The sequence below is a fragment of the Osmerus eperlanus genome, chromosome 10, assembly GCF_963692335.1.
Source record: "Osmerus eperlanus chromosome 10, fOsmEpe2.1, whole genome shotgun sequence".
NCBI classification, from domain to species: domain Eukaryota; kingdom Metazoa; phylum Chordata; class Actinopteri; order Osmeriformes; family Osmeridae; genus Osmerus; species Osmerus eperlanus.
In genome coordinates, this window is record NC_085027.1 from 15,061,706 (window position 1) to 15,083,708 (window position 22,003).

General features: G+C 47.2%; 3 protein-coding genes across 5 annotated transcripts; 2 read left to right on the forward strand and 1 right to left on the reverse strand.

The window, feature by feature from the left end:
• Nucleotides 1-804: 804 nt before the first annotated feature.
• adma (adrenomedullin a) lies at nt 805-3,425 on the forward strand. 2 transcript variants are annotated; one of them, XM_062471210.1, is made up of 5 exons: nt 805-1,084; nt 1,666-1,890; nt 2,523-2,629; nt 2,759-2,881; nt 3,106-3,425. In XM_062471210.1, the coding sequence occupies exons 2-5, from the start codon at nt 1,873-1,875 to the stop codon at nt 3,404-3,406; spliced, it is 549 nt and encodes a 182-aa protein (XP_062327194.1). In that variant the 5' UTR covers nt 805-1,084; nt 1,666-1,872; the 3' UTR covers nt 3,407-3,425. The 2 variants fall into 2 exon arrangements, with proteins under 2 accessions (XP_062327194.1, XP_062327193.1); XM_062471209.1 differs by having other exon boundaries at nt 805-1,890.
• A 4,950-nt stretch (nt 3,426-8,375) lies between these two features.
• Nucleotides 8,376-18,290, forward strand: ampd3a (adenosine monophosphate deaminase 3a). Of its 2 annotated transcripts, XM_062470649.1 has the most exons (16): nt 8,376-8,739; nt 9,101-9,176; nt 12,415-12,637; nt 12,892-13,063; nt 13,269-13,434; nt 13,602-13,821; nt 14,006-14,135; nt 14,249-14,443; nt 15,069-15,200; nt 15,337-15,500; nt 15,618-15,744; nt 15,824-15,987; nt 16,406-16,526; nt 16,827-17,000; nt 17,096-17,206; nt 17,331-18,290. In XM_062470649.1, exons 2-16 carry the CDS (start codon nt 9,119-9,121, stop codon nt 17,505-17,507), a joined length of 2,334 nt encoding a protein of 777 aa, XP_062326633.1. In that variant the 5' UTR covers nt 8,376-8,739; nt 9,101-9,118; the 3' UTR covers nt 17,508-18,290. The 2 variants fall into 2 exon arrangements, with proteins under 2 accessions (XP_062326633.1, XP_062326632.1); XM_062470648.1 differs by lacking the exons at nt 8,376-8,739; nt 9,101-9,176 and adding an exon at nt 9,846-10,080.
• Nucleotides 18,291-18,366: 76 nt separating this feature from the next.
• lyve1a (lymphatic vessel endothelial hyaluronic receptor 1a) lies at nt 18,367-21,296 on the reverse strand. Its single transcript, XM_062470651.1, has 6 exons — nt 21,071-21,296; nt 20,407-20,587; nt 20,085-20,224; nt 19,309-19,566; nt 19,104-19,182; nt 18,367-19,022 (listed from the first exon to the last, which is right to left on the reverse strand). Exons 1-6 carry the CDS (start codon nt 21,162-21,164, stop codon nt 18,824-18,826), a joined length of 951 nt encoding a protein of 316 aa, XP_062326635.1. The 5' UTR covers nt 21,165-21,296; the 3' UTR covers nt 18,367-18,823.
• Nucleotides 21,297-22,003: the final 707 nt, after the last annotated feature.

Below are 22,003 nucleotides of genomic sequence, written 5' to 3' on the forward strand. Positions count from 1 at the left end.
AGGATAAAATTACTGTCAAGCTTGGGGATTACGTGTATGCCGGAGGCAATTATCATTACAAAATGCTTACAAAATATTTGCTGGTTTACAACACACGTGTTTCACATTTATGTATTTACTGTGTCATGGTGTGACACCATGAGACCCTAGAGGCAGGTGAGATATGAATAGAATGTTGGAGTCAGAGAATATCAATCAAAGACTGAGGTAAAAAAGAACAACTTAATGACTAACAGATACAGTATTTCCTTTTTCTGGAAAGATATACAGCTGTATGAGACTGCAAAAAAGAATAATCTGACACAGATATCTTCTGCTCAGCACGTACATAGCGCTGCTTATCAGTTGTCTAAGACATATCCTGAGCTTTGTGAGAAAACCTCACATTGTCACAAACAACTCTTATTCACAATCCTTGACAGGCATGACAGTGAGGGTCACAAATACATCTTACACCAGGAGGGAATCTTTTTTCACTTGTCCTTCTGTTTAGAGACTAGGTTTTTGCATGTGCACATCTCAACACAGTTCCCAGGTCCAGACAGCCTACCAGATATGGGGTCAGCTGCTTGGTCTGCTGGTGTGAAAAACAAAAACTGTTGCCCCGTGCTAATCCTGATGGCATCTTGGGCAGATATCTGCCCCCTGGGGCTTGTAATCAACATCTGCCTCCTCTGACCTGCTCTGACGTGGACGTTCGTTTTGTCCGCACATGTTTTGTGCTACATAAATAATATATGAGATGCATTGTGCGCTTATTAGGTTGAGCTAACCCTAAGAGACGTTTAGAGTAACTCAGAGTACTTTGGTTTGGACTTGAAGTTGAGCACTGTCATGTGTTACTGACGCTGCTCGCGAGAAACTGGACATTTGAGGCAATGACTTGTGGGCTTTTCTATTGAAGCTTTTTCCTCCCAGATTATTTATGGATTTCTAAATTAACTTTCATATTAAATGTATTCTTTCGTCAGCCTATAACATTTTTGAAGAATGTTAAACATTGATATGCTAAGGAAAATGTAAGCAGATTTCTTTGAGATAGCTGCAAAACTTTTTTACAAACAGTTGTTCAAAAAGTATGCAAGTAAGTAGTTTTACCCTTTGTTTTAAACAGATATATGGACCAAACTGTGGTTACTGGCATGGTTACGGTATCAATCAATAACTGAATGTTCCTGTCTTATCATATCTTAAACCCACTAACCGGCGTTCTCTCCTGCTGATACAACACTTCTGTTCAGTCCCATCATTGTATGGGCTTTGTGACCACAATCCTACATTTGGGCTGGAATGAGAAGGGGACCAAAGTGAAGATCCTCTGACTGGGCATGCTAAACTTAATTTTTGAAGTGTTCTCAGACATGCTTAATTCCCCAAATACAAAAAGAAAAAGCATTGTCTGTTATTTACCTTTGTGGACTCAACCCACAGCGTTATTATATTTCCTTGAAAATGAGCAAAAATAAGCAAATAGTGAGTAAAATCGGTTTTGACCTCCCTTACATGGGCAGATGTTCTACCATTGTGTCATTACTTCATGCAAAACATACAACAAATTAAGCAGCAAAGGAGATACATTTTTACATATTTTTGACAGATGCCTGGAATCTCTTGAGCAAACATTACCATTTCGTTTAATCAATTCTTGTTTTGCTATTCCATTAGTCAGAAAGCGCTAGACGGGGAGGGGTGGGTGGAGGCAAGGAGAGGGGAGACGGGCCCCTCCCACCTCTAGTATAAAGGCTCCCGTCTGGCGTGTACAGACTATTAGCCCAGTGTCACAGCTGCCTTTCAGCACCAACAGCAACTTCAACAAGCCTGTGGAATACTCACTCCAAGCTCTCTCTGCGAACAGCTTACTCATCCAAGTGAATGATTCAAGGATTTCAGGTATGTTTTCTTTCATTCATTTCATTCAGGATTTCAGAGATTGTTTTCAAGTTGGAGATGTTTCCTGTAGAGGGCTTTATCCATGCTTTTTGAGGTCAGGGCTCAAGTACGGCAGACAAGGGCAGGTTATCTGTCTTGTTATATAAGGAGTTCAGTGCTTATTGTGGGCTCGGGGGGGTAGATGGTCCCTGTGTGTAAAATACATTAGACAGAACTGGCCCTGTTTAAAACCCTTGCTAATCATTAACCAGTCCTTTTATTTGTATTGATTTGATCTGGTTAGGAATGGCATTGACTTTGCCTAATGGAGCTTTAAATTGCCTCATTGATAGACTGTATCATTCTTTTCACTAGCTAGGGGACTGAAGCATTGGTTGTGAGTTTACTTAACCTCACAACATCTGACCTCAGTATGACTTTTTAAATTAATGAATGATAAGTTCAAATAACTTGGCTTTTGGACCCTTGTGTAAGCAAGATCATGGTTGGTTAGTTAGCAGAAGGCAGAGGTGGGGGGGGGGGGGGGGGGGGCTTGCTTGCAGGGAAGGACAGGGGCTAACTAAGTAAGTCATCCATTTTTAATAAGTAAATACTGGAACTAACAAGTGTTTTTTTCCCCACTCTCTGTGCAGGCAGGAGACAAAATGAAACTGATCTTTCAGTCCTTCCTCTGTAGCTGTCTGCTGGCCACAGTCGCACACAGCGTGGAATTTGAAATGAGCCCCGAGTTGAAAAAAAGGTGGGCGATCAGATGAGCACTCTTAATTCTTCTAATGATTGGCAGGTGTGTGACTATGAGATCCAGCATGCTGTGTGACTGTACAGGATGTCTGCTCTGTGCTAATGAGATTCCTTCCCCTGCCCTCAGGTTAAGTGTGTGGATGCAGAGCAGATTGAGAAGGGATCTCAACAGCGTCTCTGAGAGGGGAGCAGAGTCCGGGCAGTTTGTCAGACCGGAGGACTTCAGGGACACGCTGACCCCACATTCCAGGTACAAACCGCATACCACACAATCTTGTGTATAATGCCACAAAACTCGCTGATGCTCTCATTTCGTTGTCGCCAAAGCAGGGACATTTCGAATGAATAGGTCTTGTCAAACACAGGCACATTAAAAGTAAACAAGCTCATCTGGGACTCGGTCTGCCAAGAGCGTCCGATTCAGGAATGCAGAGCGTGGATTAATGTTCTCTCCCTCCTCTCCCTCTCCTCCAGCACTGACTTCAGCGTCAGAACCAAGCGGTCCAAGAACTCCGTCAACCAGTACAGGAGGCCAGGCTGCTCCCTGGGTACCTGCACGGTCCACGACCTGGCTCACCGCCTGCACCAGCTCAACAACAAGCTGAACATCGGCAGCGCCCCCATGGACAAGATCAGCCCCAATGGCTACGGGCGCAGACGCCGCTCCCTGCCCCAGCGCCGGGCCACGTTGAGGCTGGAGGGAGGCAGGCTAAGGCCCACGTGGAGCAGCACCTCGCGGGCGCACAGGCTGGAGGCTCTCCTCCGACGGACCTGAGCGGGACTAGCCGGGTCGTGGGGGGGGTGGAGGGGGTGGGGGGGTGGGGGGAGGGACGGAGAGAGGGGGGAGGAGAGAGGAGGAGGAAGAGTGAGGGCCGAGTCTCCTCTCTCTCTCTCTCTCTCTCTCTCTATCTCCGTCTGTCCTGCCCGCGCTACGATTCTCCACGTGCCTCAGACTCCTGCCAAGAGTCCTCCAGAACGTTCTTTTCCAGACGCGAGGGGACTGGGGGTGGGGTGGGGGGTGGGGTGGGGTTCTGTGTGAGAGCGAAACTGAGAACAGCAGCGCTGCAGAGCTTCTCCCTGAGAGTTGGCCGAAGAGGAGGATGCTCCGGGGAAGAGGCGCCGTCAGCGATGCGCAGCGTGAAAACAACAGCAGCTGGTCTACAGGCACTGGATGGCACCACAGAGAGACTGTAGCCTCAGAGGATGCTCCTCCGCTGTGTGTTTCTGTCTGCCCGGTGCTGTGATAGGAACAGGGCTCATATCTGGTTGAGTGGAGACCCCACTGGCTGGAAGAGGGGGGTGATTCTGCCCTGCCTAAAACAGACTGGGACATGCCCACTATACATGCCTCTTCTGCAAGTCAAAGACTTTAGTTACTCTCGAAGGATTAAAAGATTTAACCACACCATGCCATGTGTATATATACATATATAAATATATACTAGTCCGCACTTTTCCATTTGGACTTCAAGTCATCTAAATGAGCAGCAAAAGACCTCTGACTCACAATGCCAAACAAAGAGATGGACTTAATGATGCAATGAAGCTGTTTTTGGACACTGTATGAGGGAAAATGCTTTAAATTTGATGATATGTCTGTGCCAGTCCACAATGGATTAAACTATACTTGAATATTTTTGTGCAATCTATATATTTTTTATTGCCAGTATATGTGTATATATGTTCAAACAAGATATCTATTTAAATATTATATAGAGGTTACATTCAAATACTTATGGAGATTAAAAAAAACTATTTTTATACTAGAAGAAAAAGTAAGGGCATTATAGCTACTTGTTGTTTCCACTATTCTTTCGCATCATGGATATTATTGTGTCAAACTGTGGTAATAGGAGAACTGTTTTTTATAGCTATATGGTATAATATATTTGTAAATGTGGTCTATTTTATTGGTGTCAAAGCAATTAACATTGTCATACAATAAACATTTTGCATATGAAAAAACTGTCCAGACCTCCTCTGTTCCACAGGAAGTGACTGGATCAAAATGAAAGTGGCACTCCATTGTCTGCCCAGCTCCAGGGAGACACACAACACCTGGTCTGAGTTAACTGATTGCAGGCTCTCATTAGACTCACCCCCCCCCCAACCTCCTCCCCCTACCAGCCCCTGTTACCCCCACCCCACCCCCACCCCCCCCCCCGCCACCCCAAAGGGCAGACAATGCAATGTGCCAGGCGCATTCCTCCCCTGTACAGAGCATATTTGCTGGCTCTCTACACGCCACTGCATGGCTGCAGCAGAGACAAGGAGACCATGACGCTTGGAGGGCTCCAGCCTGATCTTCATCAACCCTTACTGGTAGACTAGAAGGACATCAGGACCCATCTAGGATGAGAGGAGATGGGAGGAGGAGGAGGTATGTGTGGTAGTGGTGTGGGGGTGGTGGGGGGGGGGGGGGTCCAACATTCCTGAAAGGCACACACGGAGCATCATAAAAGCAACCCCAGCAAAGAAGTCTGCTCAAGCTGACACAGGCACACAGACTTGCAGCCTCCCAGCAGATGCTTGTACAGATAGACAGGAAAAAATAGCTTTCGATGCCAAGCTGCTGACCGCTCTCTTCACTTTCTCTTTGATTATCACTGTCTCTATCACAGACCCGGTGCTGCACAACTCTGAGCTGAGTGTGTCACAGGTATGATAAGCCGGAATTGCACAGACCTGAAGCAACACTTGTGAAGGTGAGTCGATGCCTGATGTGGATTTGATGGCCAGTCAGTTTGAACTGAGGGGCCAAGACCTATTCAAAATCTTTGGTTCAAGACCGACATAAACTCTTGATAGAGGACACGTAAAGTTAAGGGTTTGATTATTTAATCTCATATCCAGGTCCTTTAGAAGACATCTGGTACTCATTACCAGCATGGCTTTGACACAGCTTTCCATGCTAAAGCACTCACATAACCACAGCAGTTTGTCATTGCTATCAATCAGCCACAGGAAAAACCACAAAACAACATGGTTACAGTCACTCTGTACATGTTATAGGAATTAAAGCCTGTAAAATATTAGGACTGTTTATTAAATATGACCATTAAGTTACAAACAGTTGTTAAATTGCAGACTCTGGCCCAGCTCGAACTCTTAAAAAGAAATGCCAGTGAGCGAAGCATCATTTGTTTTCAATAAAGTTGACTCTTCCACAGGCAATTTCTAAAGTAAACGTTTAAGGGTTTACAATAAGTGTCTGTGGCAAGCTCCATAGCCTACCTAGTTTGGTTTGCTTGACCACCAAATCAGTTTGAATCATTTTTGATGCCGAGGCAATTGAAGTGTTCTTCAGTGCTTCTCCGTTTGACTGGTTCGAGATGCAGATGAATTTCTGGTTCATGAAGAGGCCATTGCACCTCCTTCCTGCCCTGTTCAAAACATGGTCATTAGTAATTCCTCTGGGCTGACCTGGGGTTATGGTTCTCACTGGGTCAGTGTAAAGGTCAGGGATAGGCGCCAACGGGATAGAGATGCAGATGATTGTGTGTGATGGTATGAGGAGAAGGCATGCACAGCAAGGCAGTTTGCCAGATAGGGTGAACAACATTGTATGGCCTCTACTGTCATCTAGTGGCAATGAATAGTACATGTGTGATTATGGCTCACTGTTTCCACACTGTGCTTTGGCCCGACACAGTCCATAAACCCAACTGGTCAGAAAAATAAGAAAGCTATGGGACAACCTTGGCCAAATGAAAAGTGAATTGGAGCACCATATGCAGACTGTCTCACTGAGGGAAACGTGTGCGGTTGCACATTCTGTTGACAACTTCAACACAGGAGACCCCAGGCTCCTTCCTTATCCAGACTTGCACACATCGGTAATCCATCCGCCTGCTTCCAGGGTATGGTTAGACTGTTGGTGATAGATGGACTTTGAATGTGTTTCACATTTCTACAACACCGCACCACAGAGTAGGAAGAGCTAACAGCAGCACATGTAAAAAGTACAACCGTCTTCTTCATCACCTCCGTCTTCAAAGCTGACATTTTGTCAAGTTAACCAAACAAAGATGTGCATGAACAGGTCATAGAAGATACCACCAAATAACCTGGTGGTTCCTTGAGTCATAACATATAAAAGAGTTGTCAAATTGACCTTGGTTCAACAAAACAGTGACTTGTGTCCAGTCCCTAACCAGTCTTTAAAATAACCTGCCACCTAATGGGTCAAGAAGAAGATGGCATGTTCAACTCGGTAGAAGTAAAAACTGTTAAAGGCTGAAACGGACAATGACCACAAAGTCAACAGAGGGTCATTATCTCTATCCCCCATCGCCCTCCTAGAGGCCTCGAACATGAGATTTAATAAGACATAAGGCACATTGCCAAGGTCTACTTCAATAATCCAAATGAATGTAATCAATGGATTAGTAGTGTAATAGTGTGATATAATCTCCATGTCCTCAGGCTGTTAGGAAAGCCGAACATGTCCGGGACTCAGTGAAGATGGAGGGATGAGATCTCATTCTCATGTTTGTGGACACAGTGCTATCTTACCAGACACATCCGCCTTTCCCAGGCTTCATTTGGGTGTTGATGCGGTTTTTCCATGCTGTTCAGAGAGGAACTTCATTCAAGCCTCTGACCCGCAATGACTGCCCGAACTACACACTGCACTGTGGACACTAGAGGGCAGGAGGAGGAGTGGAGCCGGGAAAAGTCAAAATCCATCCATTCAACCCTGCTTTCTGTCTATAGAATCAGAATCAGAATTTGGTTTATTCGCCATGTATGTTATACAAACAGCAAATTTACTGTGGCAGGGAGGTGCAAAACACTAAACATATACGAATCTTAAATTAAGTAAAAGTACAAAAGTTTAACTATTTCTAAGAACTAAACAATCTAAGAATACAACAATTTAAATATAAAATAAAATATATATAAGAATAAGAATGAGCAGCGTGAGTGGTCAACATAGTGCAATCGGATACTGAGGTAAGGTGGCTTGTGCATACTGTAATTGCCATTAGATGGACTTATAATAGTTAAGTAAGTTAATGAATGTCAATGGGAGTCCTTGGCCTTGTTGAAGAGGCCAGTAGCAGATGGAAAGAAACTGTTCTTATGGCGTGAGGTTTTGGTCCTGATGAACCGCAGCCTTCTGCCAGAGGGGAGTAGCTGGAACAGGGAGGGACCAGGGTGACAGGGAGTGACCAGGGTGACAGGGAGTGACCAGGGTGATATAGGGCTTGCTTTGAGTCACAGAGTAATACCAGTCCACAAGAGAGACCAGAGTCTCATCCACCTCCAGCCTGTCCCGATGACCTAAGCTGGTCTATGGGAGGATTAGTGCTGGGAGATGACATGCTCCGAGGTGAGTCTCTCTGGGGACTCCTGTGGTGAAAGGAAAGGTGTGAATGGCTTCCTCTCAGGGTGCCTGGTGAGTCTCACACTGTGCTACAGTGATGTCCCACTAATCCTGCTTTCCTGCTGCCTGGGGAAGGCGCTGTAATATGATGTATAGAAACAGTTACTGTATCTGGCTCGACATGCAAGTTGGTTGTATTACTTTTATCTTCTATCTATATGACATACTCATGCTTCTCCGTGGCAGCCTGTACACGTAAGTGTCCACATGGGGGCGATCTGTCTCTCCTGCAGACAGAGAGCATGCATGAACAGCTGGCCAAACCAAAACAGAACCGTAACATGATACCAAATAGTGTGCTTGTCGTGTGAAGATACACATTATAAATGTTCAACATGTCCCGGTCTCAGACAGATAGTTTTTCGTTGTTTATTACGTGTATAAGGATCTGAAGTGAAGTTGATGCACTCACAAACCACACCAAGCAGAAAAGAACAACGTGTCTTCAACATCATCCCGTTCAGCACCTGAAACCATGTGTGCATCCTGACGGAGCGGGAGAGGCTGGTTGCCTTCTACCAACCGTGGTACCTCGGACAGCGGCAGTGACGGGGTTAAGGATGGTCGTCTGCAGCGCTGGAAGGCAGTGAGTTATCTCCTGACCACTACAGCAGTTGGATATGTACTGAGGCTTTACCCTGAGGAAACCTTCCCAGTGTTCACGTCCTCAGACTGACTGGAGAGTGGGACTGGGACACAGAGAGACACAGGGAGAGAAGGTGAGTGAGATTCGGCATTCCAAAAACACACCAAAGTAACGTGGAATGATACAGTTGGTTTCCTGTCTCTGTTGATGATATTTTACATGTGGAATTTGCTAGCCGGCTTTTGGTCGTTCTGACTGATTTTCCGACATCTTGTCGTGACACAGGCTTCAAATAAACGTGATGAATGACTTGCGCAGTATGTCGTTTGTGTTCATCAAGAGCCCCATCTGTCAAGTTAAGGGGGAATTCTATCAGTCGTGAAACGATCCTGTGGTTGTTCTAGACATACAACGGCTACAGGAAAAGGTGTTTTGCGTCCAGGCACGACTGCATAGTTTTCATTTGCTCTGCTGTCCTCTCCTCCACCCTCAAGGCCCACACGCTCCGAAAGATGAGTGAGGAAGACAGCCCTCTAACAAATCAGAAGTCCAGTCCATGCCTGGGCAAGGGTAAGACCTCTCTTTCCCACCCTTTCTCTCTCTCCCTCTGCCAACTCTCTCTTTTTCTCAGTCTCCCACTCTTTCAGATTCCCATACTCTTCAACAGAGCAATACGGGTAGCTTTTTCTGTAAACGTATTTTCATTATTATTCTTATTAGCAACTGACACTCCAGTAGAGCAGATATTCTGGGAACCCGGGTTCCGAGACAGCAGGTTGGCTTCTGAGAGAGCCCAGAGAGTACAAGATAAAACCCCTGAGCCACAGTTTGACACATTCCCCACCCCCCTATTAAAAGCACATCAGTGCAAGAGAGAACACCATTAGGCTCGTCGGTGGAGCGATGCCCACATTAATCTCCCATAATGCCTTTAATAGCACAGCAGCAGAAATCCCTCGGCCGTCTGATGTAATGCTCCCTCGCCCAGATGTCCAGATCAATAGGCCGTGAGTCCGCTGGGATGCGGGACAACCGGCGTCTCCATCTGAATCCAGCTGGAGCAGGACACAGGCGATACAATACCCTAGCTCCCACAGGCATGGCTGCCCGTACCATGGGATTAATAAATCATTTGACCAGTCAACCTCAACATGGCACGTAAAAATAGCCACAGCCCGTTGTCGTGCCTTTGACCCAAGTGTGTCTGTGTGTGGGAATGTGTCAAACCCGGGTGTGCGCGTATGCGCGTGTGTGCGTGCGCGTGTGTGTGTGTGCGGTGCCTCTGACTGTGAGCAGAGGGACAGGTAGATGTGTGCGTCACAGCCGGATCTACAGTCAGTGTGTGAGGACGGTAATCAGAGCTGCTGGGCTTGTTCCCTCTGGGAGAAAGGACGAGCTAGGACAGAGAGACACACGGAGCTCAAACCTCTCCTCATATCTGGGCGCCAGGAAGTCGACACATCACCTGGAACAGGTAGAGGACACCTTCGCCTAACAGCGTGCAGTGTTTTAGCACTCTAGAGTACGCGTTGTGAATGTATGTGTGCATGTGTGTGCATTTTGACTTTGGAGTTTAGATAGAAACTCTGGCAGGACTGTTGACTGTAAACAGTAGAGCCAGAGTACTGACTCGGCGTCTTCTACAGTTTCAATCCCCCTATTCAGGGTATGTCCTTTCCAAGCAAAGGTGATGTGTGCTCAATGTAATCCAGAGGGTAATGGATTGGGTGTCACTGTTTCTTTGTTGTCAGCCAGTAGGATAACTGTAGAAAGTAGGACGGGTCTGTTTCTCAGGCTTATCACCTGTCTGATGAGTCATGTACGATTCAAGAACATGGCCAACAGCAGGATTACAGTATTGGCTATTTTCATCTGTATCATTTACATTTACATTTTACATTTAGTCATTTAGCAGACGCTCTTATCCAGAGCGACTTACAGTAAGTACAGGGACATTCCCCCGAGGCAAGTAGGGTGAAGTGCCTTGCCCAAGGACACAACGTCAGTTGGCATGACCGGGAATCGAACTGGCAACCTTCGGATTACTAGCCCGACTCCCTCACCGCTCAGCCAACTGACTCCCTTCACAGTATCACCACTGTCTACCTCTGAACCAAGGTCACGCAGTTCATTCTTGCTGTTTGTTTCCATGACGCGAGGTAGGACATTGATGCATGGCTGGCTGGCAGCAGTCCACCGACCTGGGTGATGTTTACCATCATTTGTGTAAACTGCCCACACCGGCTGCATGCTGGTGATTAGTCTCAGAGGTGGCAAGAAGAGCGAGGTGTGTGTATGTGTGTTTGCTCCGATGCCAGCGACGGCTTCTCCCGGGACTCTGTCTTTGTTGACAGCCAGTTGTGACATATCCCCAGGATTAGTGGCTCTGTCGACACGGTGCCATCGGCCTCCTAAAATAGAGAGTAAGCCACAATCAAGAAAACAAAACCACGGCTGTGTGCCACCGCAGGCTCAGAGGACGACCGGATCTGCCCCACAGAGCAGACAGACGTTTAGCCAGCCAGCCAGTTACATAGACAGGCAGCATAACCAGCCTCGCAGTTAGTCATCCAGCCACCGACCGGCCAGTCTACAGAGTTGTGTAGCGTGTAGCTAAAGGCGAGACTGAGAAAAGGGCGAGAGGAGACCATGGCTGTGAGCAGCCCCCAAGGTAAGCCTGAGCGGGGGGCGGAGGGGGATGGATGAGGGCTGCAGCCTGGGGGGTAGAGACGAGCTGCAGGTCTGCAGGGGAAAACACTGCAGGAGCCACCTGGATGGCTGATGGAAGAGGGGGAGGGGGTCTGTGGACCATACGGCACAGCTAACTGCACTGATTGAGGGACTGCATGATAGTTCAGCCCGTGCCAGGGAGATGAGCATGGTGGTCCTAAATGTGGGTGGGCTGGGTGATATTGTCTCTGACAGGGATTCACAACGAATGAATCAGCAGAACAAAATGGTATTTGGTTTGCCTGCGTGTGTGCACTTTAATGATCTGGAGAGTTAGGCAAATGCAGTCAGCTGATTCACCGTATTCCGCTGCGTCAATAAATTATTCATCAAAAATCCATCTCTGGATCAATGCTGCTTGGTTTGCAGAGAGCCAATCAACTATCAGACAGCCCCCCCCCCCGGGTGTTATAAAGTGCTCTGTTGTCTCTCTGTGTGTGGAGAGAGTGGAGCAGAATCAACGCACACAGCCGTTGACCAGGAGGGGGCGGGGGGGGGGGGGGGGGGAGGAATTTACAGTGTCCCAGAGTCGTGTCATGAATGGCAGGCCTCCTAGAAGGCCTTCGCAGAATGGAACATTGGCAGCCGCCAGTCAGCGATGACACCAGGGGCCTTCCCATCCAGGCCCCCAGAATCTCACTGCTGACCTCGTACTGAGGCAGATTGGGTTCCATGTCACAGAGAGGGGGAATAAACAAAGACCCCCTTCAATTCCGACACTCGATCTGCAGAGAGAGGGACGCGTGGCTAAATGGGACAGTGGAGGGGTGAACTTCATGCCCTGGTGGCTCTCACACAAACAGCCAGGAGAGTTAGGCCATGGAAACACCGATGGCTCTCTACGTGCTATTTTAGTCCTGAGCGTTGATATGGGCAGTAAAGTCTAAAGCACAACAACTGCTGTCATGAATACACCGAGGCGATTATTTTCTTTATTTACAGTGTCCATAAAGGAGAATGGCTGACTGCAGGCAAGAGACTAGTAAAAAGGGCTGTGACAGTCTTGATGGCTTGTTTTGTCAGCGGTGTCGGAGCGATGAAGAAACGGTCGCTTTGAACGGTTTCTGTTCCCGCGCAGACATGCCGAGGCAGTTCCCGAAGATCACCTTGAGCGAGGTGGACGAGGAGGTGCGTCTGCTGGCTGAGAAGGTGTACGCCTCGGCCCTGAAGGAGGAGGACACCAAGGATGCCCTGTCCATGTTCACCGTGCCCGAGGACTGTCCCATCAGCCTGCACCAGGCCCAGGAGAGGGAGCTGCTGAAGGAGCTGGCAGAGCAGCAGTCCGAGGAGAGCACCAAGAGGTGCGACTCTGAACACACAGGACATTAGATTATACAGATCATCTGTTTCTTGGGGGGGGGGGGGGGGTTAGAGGGGGCTTGAGAACACATTTCAAAACACGAGACGCATCATCCTTGTTCCTTTTAGCTCCTGAACGATAACATAGACGTGGGGACCAAACACAGCCAATATCTGGGACTCAGAGCTTTTATAACACGTACAAACAGTCTCCTGTCAAGTGCTGATGCTTCGCCGTGTCTAATTTCCGTCCTAGGAAGAAGAGCCTGAAGATGATCCGCTCCCAGTCCATGCAGATCCCTGTGAGTGCTGAGTGGACGCGGGCGGTGGCGACCCCCTTCCTCTCTCCCTCCTCCACCTGCTCCTCCCTCCCAGAGTGCTGCCCTGAGTACCAGAGGGTCACCATTAGTGGGGACTACTGTGCCGGGGTGAGTCTCCAGGTCACATGCCACCATGACACCCTTCTAATGTCCCGCAGCATGAGATACACAGGCCCAAGGCTGTGAGTGCTGAGTCAGTGCTTCTCATGTGAGGGCAAAGTGTTTTGACCTGATTTCCAGCTCCCAGGTGACTGCCAGAGGATCTATATCTGTAACTGTAGCCTGGAGAGTGATGAGTTTGGTCTCTCCCTAGATCACAGTGGAGGACTATGAGCAAGCATCCAAGAGCTTGCTGAAAGCTCTGGTCATCAGGGAGAAGTACTCCAGGCTGGCCTACCACCGCTTCTGCCGAACCACCGCCCAGTTCCTCCGCAACGCCGAGAACGAGAAGTGGAGAGAGGAGGATGAGGTGCGGCCAGGTACGGGACCGCCCACAGGAAGTCAACCAGCGGCAGGGAATCACGTGTTTCCAACTTCCTGTAGTGAAGTAACTTGACTGACTAGCCCTCTTTCATAAGGCATTTGAAGAAGAAAAACCAGTGTGTTCATCTTCCCAGAAGTAATGTCAGACGTGCTGCGGTTACAGATGTGTGCCACTGTCCCAGAGAGGGGGAGGACCCCTACAGCATGGAGAACCTCCCGGAAAACCTGAGCTATGAGCTGAAGATGAAGGATGGGATCGTGTACGTGTATGACAGCGCTGAGGCCCTCCGTGAGAACAGGCCTCGCAGCCTGCCCTACCCCGACCTGGAGACCTTCTCCATCGACCTCAGCCATGTCCTGGCCATGATCGTCGATGGGCCCACGTAAGTGACCTTTTAATCCCCTACTCTGAACTCAGTTCTAGGTGACAGTCCTGTCAGAATGCTTGCTGATAGATTCTACAAGGGTATTCAGCCCTTTTCTTTGCTTTATATTTATATTTTTTGATCTTTTTTTTGTTTTTTTTTGGTTACATATGAATCTCTTTCTGTGTACTATGTTCTTCAGGAAGACTTACTGTCACAGACGGCTGAACTTCCTGGGATCAAAGTTCTACCTGCACGAGATGCTGAATGAGATGGCAGAGCTGAAGGAGCTAAAGAGCGTGCCACACAGAGACTTCTACAACGTCAGGAAGGTCGGTACATCCGACCGTTAAGAGCTTTTCACGAGTTCATATAGTCTCTTTGAAGAGGATGTGTCCTGACGGGTCCAGCTCTGCCCCCCCCCCCCCCCCCCGCTCTCCTGCAGGTGGACACTCACATTCACGCAGCGGCCTGCATGTCCCAGAAGCACCTGCTCAACTTCATCCAGACCACCTACAAGACGGAGGCGGAGCGGGTGGTGCTGGAGAAGGCAGGGAGGAAGCTCACCCTCAGGCAGGTGTTCCACAACCTCAACATGGACCCGTACGACCTCACCGTGGACTCCCTGGATGTACACGCTGTAAGAGCCTCTCTCTCTCTCTCTCTCTCACTCACTCACTCACTCACTCACTCTCAGTTCAGTTCAAAGGGCTTTATTAGCATGAAAACAACAATTGTACATATTGCCAAAGCAACGGTAGAATTACAGAAATATTTGTCAATGTAAATCATGGCCTTATATATATACTTATATTTCATACACTTACATACAGAGAGACACACACGGCAGTTAAACATATACATACGTGTAACTACACCACACAGGTGTACAACTTGTATCCATGTTATTATTATTCAAGTTGGTATATTATTAATGTTGCCAAATAATCGGTAGAAATAAATACATAAATAAGTAAATAGATACACACACACACATATATATATATATATATATATATACGTGTACATACACCCACACGTATATATACACACGTATATACCCATACATACACATACATACGCACATACACCAGGTTATATAATGATTATGGTTAGGTTTTTCTCCCAATAAATCTAACTAATACACTCTCTCTCTCTCTCTCTCTCTCTCTCTCTCTCTCTCTCTCTCTCTCTCTCTCTCTCTCTCTCTCTCTCTCTCTCTCTCTCTCTCTCTCTCTCATTATTCAACACACCTCCCTTTCCAGGGGAGACAAACGTTTCATCGGTTTGACAAGTTCAACTCCAAGTACAACCCGGTGGGGGCTAGTGAACTCAGGGAAATCTACCTGAAAACAGACAACCTCATCCACGGAGAGTACTTTGCACGCATCATCAAGGTACTCTCTCATGCTACCGTCACCTCACAGGCATGTCCCAGTTCTATCAGTCTGTCAGCCAGTAACCACACCTAAGCCCTGAAGGAGCCAAGCCACAATAAACTTGACTTTCTCTTCTGCTTCCTGCTCTGCGCAGGAAGTGGCTCGTGACCTGGAGGACAGCAAGTACCAGCACGCAGAGCCACGCCTGTCCATCTACGGACGCTCTCAGGACGAGTGGGACAGCCTGGCCAAGTGGTTCATCCTGCACAAAGTGCACTCGCCCAACCTGCAGTGGATCATCCAAGTGCCGAGGATCTAGTGAGTGCTGCTCTCTGTCCCAGCTGGAGACACAGAACTGTCTACTGAGGTGGTTTTATAGCCAACGCTCCTCCACTCCGTCACGTTAAAATTCCTTTTGTCATTTATGCGCTCCAGTGATATTTTCAAGTCCAGAAAGTTGGTCCCCAACTTTGCCAAGATGCTGGAAAACATATTCCTCCCTTTGTTCGAGGCCACAGTCAACCCACAGAAACACAAAGAGCTCCACGTCTTTCTCAAATATGTGAGTCCGCTCTCTCCGATCCAGCTCAGGAAGATCTGTTGCCGTTTGTGTCCTGATTCCTGTTCCTTCGTTGGTCCAGGTGACGGGCTTCGACAGCGTGGACGACGAGTCCAAGCACAGTGACCACATGTTCTCCTACAAGAGCCCCAAACCTGAGCAGTGGACCACGGACGATAACCCGCCCTACAGCTACTACATCTTCCACATGTACGCCAACATCATGGTGCTCAACAATCTCAGGAAGTGAGTTCCCCATCTCGTCTCTCTATCTCCGAACACCACCATCAGCAGATAAGTGTGTATTGACATCATCCCTGCTGGTCTTGGCAGTGGACAAGTTGGGCTGTTTTGGACACCTATTGTTGTGCTGCGTCTGTTCTGTACATCATCTCTGAGACACTCTGGAGAATGACCTAAGGCTAGTCCAAGAGAGCAAGTGTCTAGTTACAGGACTGCTGCTGTTGTGAACATTGAACCAGAACATCTATAAATACCTTCACAGTGATAGATACAGTAGAATAGGATTACAGTATTCTGAAGACTTGAGTTACTGGCATTCAGGTCTGCAGACTCCTTGAAGGTCAAGGAAGATGTTGTGTAGTGTGTGTGTGCACAGTGCATGAATATGTGAATCCTGACCATGTCCCTGTGTCTGAGACAGAGAGCGAGGCCTGAGCACGTTCCAGTTCCGTCCTCATTGTGGCGAGGCTGGTTCCATCACACACCTGGTCTCTGCCTTCCTCACATCAGACAACATCTCCCATGGACTCAACCTGAAGAAGGTACTTGACACTGTATTAGAATACAGACTGACATGTATTACCTCAACTAATTCCTGATGTTCCCAGCATGATGCCTGAGACACTAAAACTGGTACAGAAGATTGATTAAACAACAGTATATTTAAATTAGTTTATTTAACAGACAGTTTTATCCAAAGTGAGAAATTGTTTATGTAGACCAATGGAGATTTTTAGGTTGGTTTAGGTGCGGTTCTATGTGAAGCTCTCTGTGACATTGTCTTGTGAAACAGGCTATTCAAATCAAACTTTATTTGTAACCACATACTCGTGGCCTCCCAGAGTCCAGTGCTGCAGTACCTGTACTACCTGGCCCAGGTGCCCATCGCCATGTCCCCCCTCAGCAACAACAGCCTCTTTCTGGAGTACTCCAAGAACCCCCTCCGAGAGTTCCTGCACAAGGGCCTGTGTGTCTCCCTCTCCACTGACGACCCCATGCAGTTCCACTACACCAAGGTACCCTGATCCCTCTCAGCCTGAACACCTGTCGTCCTCCCTGCATGTGTGTGAGAGAGATGGGAACCAGCTGCATGTCTCCATGTGCTCTGCAGGAGGCCCTGATGGAGGAGTATGCCATTGCAGCCCAGCTGTGGAAGCTGAGCACCTGTGATGTGTGTGAGATAGCCAGGAACAGCGTGCTGCAGAGTGGCCTGTCCCACCAGGTACGCAGCCTCGGTCCAACACTTCATGTCCTACGCATCCCTGCCTACTATTGTGACGTCAGAATCCCGCTGTTTTATCATGAGCCTTCTGTGACATAGTCTCTCGTACATGTGGTGTTTCCAGGAGAAGAAGCACTTCCTGGGTGCGAGCTACCTGAAGGATGGGCCCGAGGGGAACGACATCCGGCGAACCAACGTGGCTCAGATCCGCATGGCCTACCGCCACGAGACGCTCTGCAATGAACTCAGTTTTCTAGTGGACGCTGTGAAGTCCGAGGCTGTCAGCATGCAGCCAGTCTGACCACAAGATGGACCTCGACTGTGTCTCATAGCATGCAAACCGATATCGATATTCACCAAATGATATTTCTCGCGCACGGATGGATCATTACAAACACAATCTCACCCATTCAAAGGATATCATTTGTCTTACTGCATGTATGTTGTTCCAAAAAAAACACAGAAAAGAAATTCTAGTCAACAAAGTCCTGTCCTTACAGTACATCTGGGAACATTTGTGCTCTGTTATGCAATGTTTTGGTTTTCTCCAAGAGGGAGATCTGGGGTAGGAAACATTGTCCGTCTGTCGGCAAGTCCGCCTCACTGTCAGGCTTCTGCTGGGCGGTCACAGCTGCTGAGAGAGACAGTGTTTATCTGAAGGACTGGAACCCGGCTCTGGCAGTGATGAATGAAGTCTGGTCTGGTTCCACTGTCTCTCCTCTGATTGGATGGGATGTCAGAGGCTGTTCGGAGGTTACTGTGAGCACAGTCAGAAACATCTATAGACCGTGTAACAGTCAGGCTTGACAGATTGGCAATATTTTGTTCGAATCTCCATAGAACATGTATCGATTTCTATTTGTATGATTATGCAAGATTTCACTCTCATGCACTGTTGTTTAGTTTTTTGTTGTTGCTGTAAGACATGACATTGAAAACATTTGTGAATTTAGTCTAGTAGACTCCATGTACAAACATGCTTTCTCCTTGTTCTTCTTCTTTGTGCATTTCTGGATGACCAGAGGCTACGATAAACTGACCCTTTTTAGCATACTTGTCATCAATAAAGATGTAAACATTCTCACTCTATTACTTATATTTTACAGATTATAGCACAATAATATGTCATAACCAGGAACACAAAAAAAAGGAGCAGGTAATTATGGGGAACCCAACCTCGGTACAAATTTATAAAAAAAATTACCTTAATACATGTCACAAGGATGACCGTGATCTTTTTTGACAGTGTGAGCCAATTGAATGAGTTTAAATGAGAAAGCAAGTTACCAGTCTGCATAGCAGAATATTCAGGCCTACTGCATATATTATTCCTAAACTACTGAAACACAATCCGTCCTCAACAGACTGCTGCAATTGCACCGTTCTGGATTGCCTTACAACTGTAACATCACCATCTAGTGGCTAAAAGCCATTTCAATTTCAAATTCAAATCTGTCTGTAGCCCACACGTGTCAGGTAGTGTCTCGAACAAAAACCTTTCATGCATAATAAATGCATTTCAACAGCACATACTGTGGTCAATACCGTTGTTACAAAACATACATAAATGTAAAAAGTTAAACATCTGGTGCCTGAGAAGCCATTCTCCTGAACGTATCAAGGAACTGTGTCTGTGGCCGTCTTGGAGTCAATGTTGTTGTTGACGCTGACTTTGCCGGCTGTGTTTCTGCAGCCGTCCTCCTCAGGCTCCCTCTGGCCCTCCGGCTGGTCCTTCTTCCAGGTGGGGGTCCACTCCTCCGCCTCCACGCTCTCCTTCTCCTGCTCAGCTCCCCAGCACAGGAACCAGCTCCTCTTTCTTTAAAAGAAACGAAATGAACAGAAGGATTCTGACAATGACCGGCAGCCATTCCTTACAACTAAATGTGAACCCACTTACATTTTGAAGTACCAGAGGACGGCAGCCGCAGTCAGGAAAAGCAGAAAAGTCGAGCTGATCATCAGTGCTTTTGGTATGGCTGTTAACACAAAGCAAAACATACACCAATTAGTACTTTCTATTCGGAATGTTTGGGCAATGACTGACGACAGTGATCACAAAAGGCAGCACAACATGTTGTCTGAACTGTTGGAACATCACAGACCTCCAACAGCAGAGCCAGCAGCGCTCACAGACAGAGGCAGTTCATTGTCTTCCTCCGCCGGGTTGTCTGGAGAGAGAGGGGGGGAGGTGGAGGGGCGAGACTGGGGAGTGGACTGGGAGGATGGATGCCGGGACAGGACGAGGTGATTGATGACGGAGATGGAGGGTCCACCCTCTGAGAGAGTAGGACGAGGCCCTCGCTCCCTCGGCTCGCTCATGGTCGCAGGGCTATCAGTGGGCGCATCCTCCAATTGTGACTCTGTGGAGGAAGCGCATGTTTAAGTCGACGAGTTTGTCAAACATGTTCGAATGACAGATTTCATGCAACTGGGTCAGTGCATTCGCATCCTGAAAGGGATGCCCCTGAGACAGTTGGCCATACTTGTTCAGTTCCCTCCGTTCGTACAACTTGGCCACTCTACTCTACCCCTCCTCTACTCCTCCTCCTGCCAGCCCCCCCTCGTCTCCCCCCCAGCCCCCCCCCCCTTCCAAGTGACTGCACAGGAAGTTGATGTGAGAGGTTTTATTGAATTTCCCTTTTTTCCCTTCCGTTCACGTTCGTACAATTCCAGATAATCTCCTCACAAGCACAAGCGGATATGAGAGTATGGGGATGACGGTATTCTCTGTACTGGACAAACGCCAGAAACATGACTCCAAAATAAACGGGTCAGTTCTGGGCAACAGTGAAAGACCTGCACGTCCTCTGCTCTTGTGAGTAAGCAAGACCTTTTGGAATGTCATCAATAAACGATTTAAGACCTAAATGTCCCATACCTGTTTGGTTAAAGCAGAACACATCAAATTGTTTTTGGACAGGAGCTCTCCACGTCACAACCCCTGTCTGGTTATTTCCACAAATTTTGCTGGCTGTGACACGGGGGATTACAGCAAAATGCTCATCGATCCAGCCGAACCTGAAGACAAACCACAGGGAGAGCATGCAGGAGATCTTAAACACCTTATCACAGCAAACACGGTCAGTAAAACAGTTGCTCTCTGTATGAGGAACGGATGAAAACCCTGTTTGTGAGTCTCATTGTCATGTGACGGTATATTAAAGTTCTCCTCTGGAGGTGTGAATCAGGGACCTCCTCACCTGCATGTCTCCAGACCCCTGTTGAGGGCCTCCTCCACCTGGGCCTTGGAGGCGATGGTCACCCCCAGCGCCTGGCACAGCTCTCTGGCCTCCGACACGTTGTAGGCATACTTCACCTGGTTCTGGGTGGTCTTGTAGCTCACTTGAAACACACCTGCGACTGTGTGACCATCTGGAAAAACTGAGGAGGACAAATAGTATGGCATTTGTTTAATGCAAACTAATTGTATTGGTTTTCATATTCTAAAGGTTTTTACCAACCATTTTTGATATTTAAACCAAAAATATAGATCAAACACAGTTAGGTGGTTCTGTATTTAACAACTATGCAGTAATGAATAAATAAAAGGCAAAGCTATTCACTGTATATTTGAATAATATGTAATAATCACAATATACTGTATATACAGTATATACATTCTATAAAAAGTTGTATTATCTTAATATTTAAATACAGAATACGCATTCAAATAGTACTGAAGTGTATAGGATAATACTATTATGTCAAGCAACATTTTACAAAATCAAGTAACAAAATAACAATAATACAAGTAACAAAATCCTAATAATCATTCTGAGGCATACATAGAAAATATGTTCTTTCAATGTCCATGTCATGAGAAACACGTTTGAAAACATCAGATAATGAATAAAAATACTTTACCTTTTAAGCTTCTGGGACTAGTCTTGAGCCTGGAGATGGTCAGAGCTGGAATCAGCAGCAGAAACAAGATCCAGAACTTCATCATAGTGATCATCTATTAGAGCTCAGCTGGGGCTCCCAGTGTTCCTCTGTGTATCTGGGAACTTGTGGGTTGAGAGAGAGGTGATTCCTTCCAGAAGGTTGGGCTGGTGTGGACTGAATGCCCTGACGAACAACCGACCAGTGGGATGAGGTGGTCACCGGGCCAACAGGCAGCAGGGAACAGGAAGAGGAAGCGGAGTGGACGGGTTACATCAAAAGAGGTCACATACTACAGCTACCAGGTCCAAGAAAAAGAGAGGAGAGCCAACAAGTTAACAGAACACGGTATTAAGACAAAGCTTGTACTGGTAACATCATTCATAACAAAAAAGGTGATGTTTTCACTTTCAGTCATGTTTTTCAGTTATGTTTCAGCATTTTACATTAAGTAGGGTGAGGAGATGTATATTTACTGATTGGAGTGCTATGAAACTGATAAAAAGCTTGAAAAGCTGTTTCAAGAGTCGATGCTCTTTTATTCGAGAACAACCAGTTATCCTTCTCTTTGCTTTTATATGTTCAAGGTATTAAATCCTTAACTATTCAGAATGAATCCAGCTTAGGACATCATTTAAAAACCCCTCCTCAGAGTCAGTCAACATGAGGCCTGGTTGCACAAGAGCTTCCTGCCTCCAGCCTTCAGTTATTAAAAAGCATCAGAATCCTGACATCCTCTAATGTGCCTCTGACACGTACCGCTAGTCATGTTCCAGGGACAACCCTGCAACATCCCACTTCCAGCAAAACATCTCAGCCAGAGCCCAGCCAACAGGACATGACGCAGGCAGGGGTCGCCAATCAGCACCAGGAGGGTTTTCTTTTGTCTGTTTCTCATGATTATGGACTAATGGG

Coding starts and splice junctions, on each gene's coding strand:
- adma (XM_062471209.1), top strand. Junction 2,630..2,758: donor AGCCCCGAGTTGAAAAAAAG/GTGGGCGATCAG, acceptor CCCTGCCCTCAG/GTTAAGTGTGTGGATGCAGA. Junction 2,882..3,105: donor ACGCTGACCCCACATTCCAG/GTACAAACCGCA, acceptor CCTCTCCTCCAG/CACTGACTTCAGCGTCAGAA.
- ampd3a (XM_062470648.1), top strand. CDS start 9,915: ATGTGTGCGTCACAGCCGGATCTACAGTCAGTGTGTGAGGACGGTAAT. Junction 13,064..13,268: donor GTGGGGACTACTGTGCCGGG/GTGAGTCTCCAG, acceptor GTCTCTCCCTAG/ATCACAGTGGAGGACTATGA. Junction 13,435..13,601: donor GGAGGATGAGGTGCGGCCAG/GTACGGGACCGC, acceptor CTGCGGTTACAG/ATGTGTGCCACTGTCCCAGA.
- lyve1a (XM_062470651.1), bottom strand. CDS start 21,164: ATGATCACTATGATGAAGTTCTGGATCTTGTTTCTGCTGCTGATTCCA. Junction 19,183..19,308: donor TGCTGGCTCTGCTGTTGGAG/GTCTGTGATGTT, acceptor TTGTGTTAACAG/CCATACCAAAAGCACTGATG. Junction 19,023..19,103: donor GTCCTCTGGTACTTCAAAAT/GTAAGTGGGTTC, acceptor TTTCTTTTAAAG/AAAGAGGAGCTGGTTCCTGT.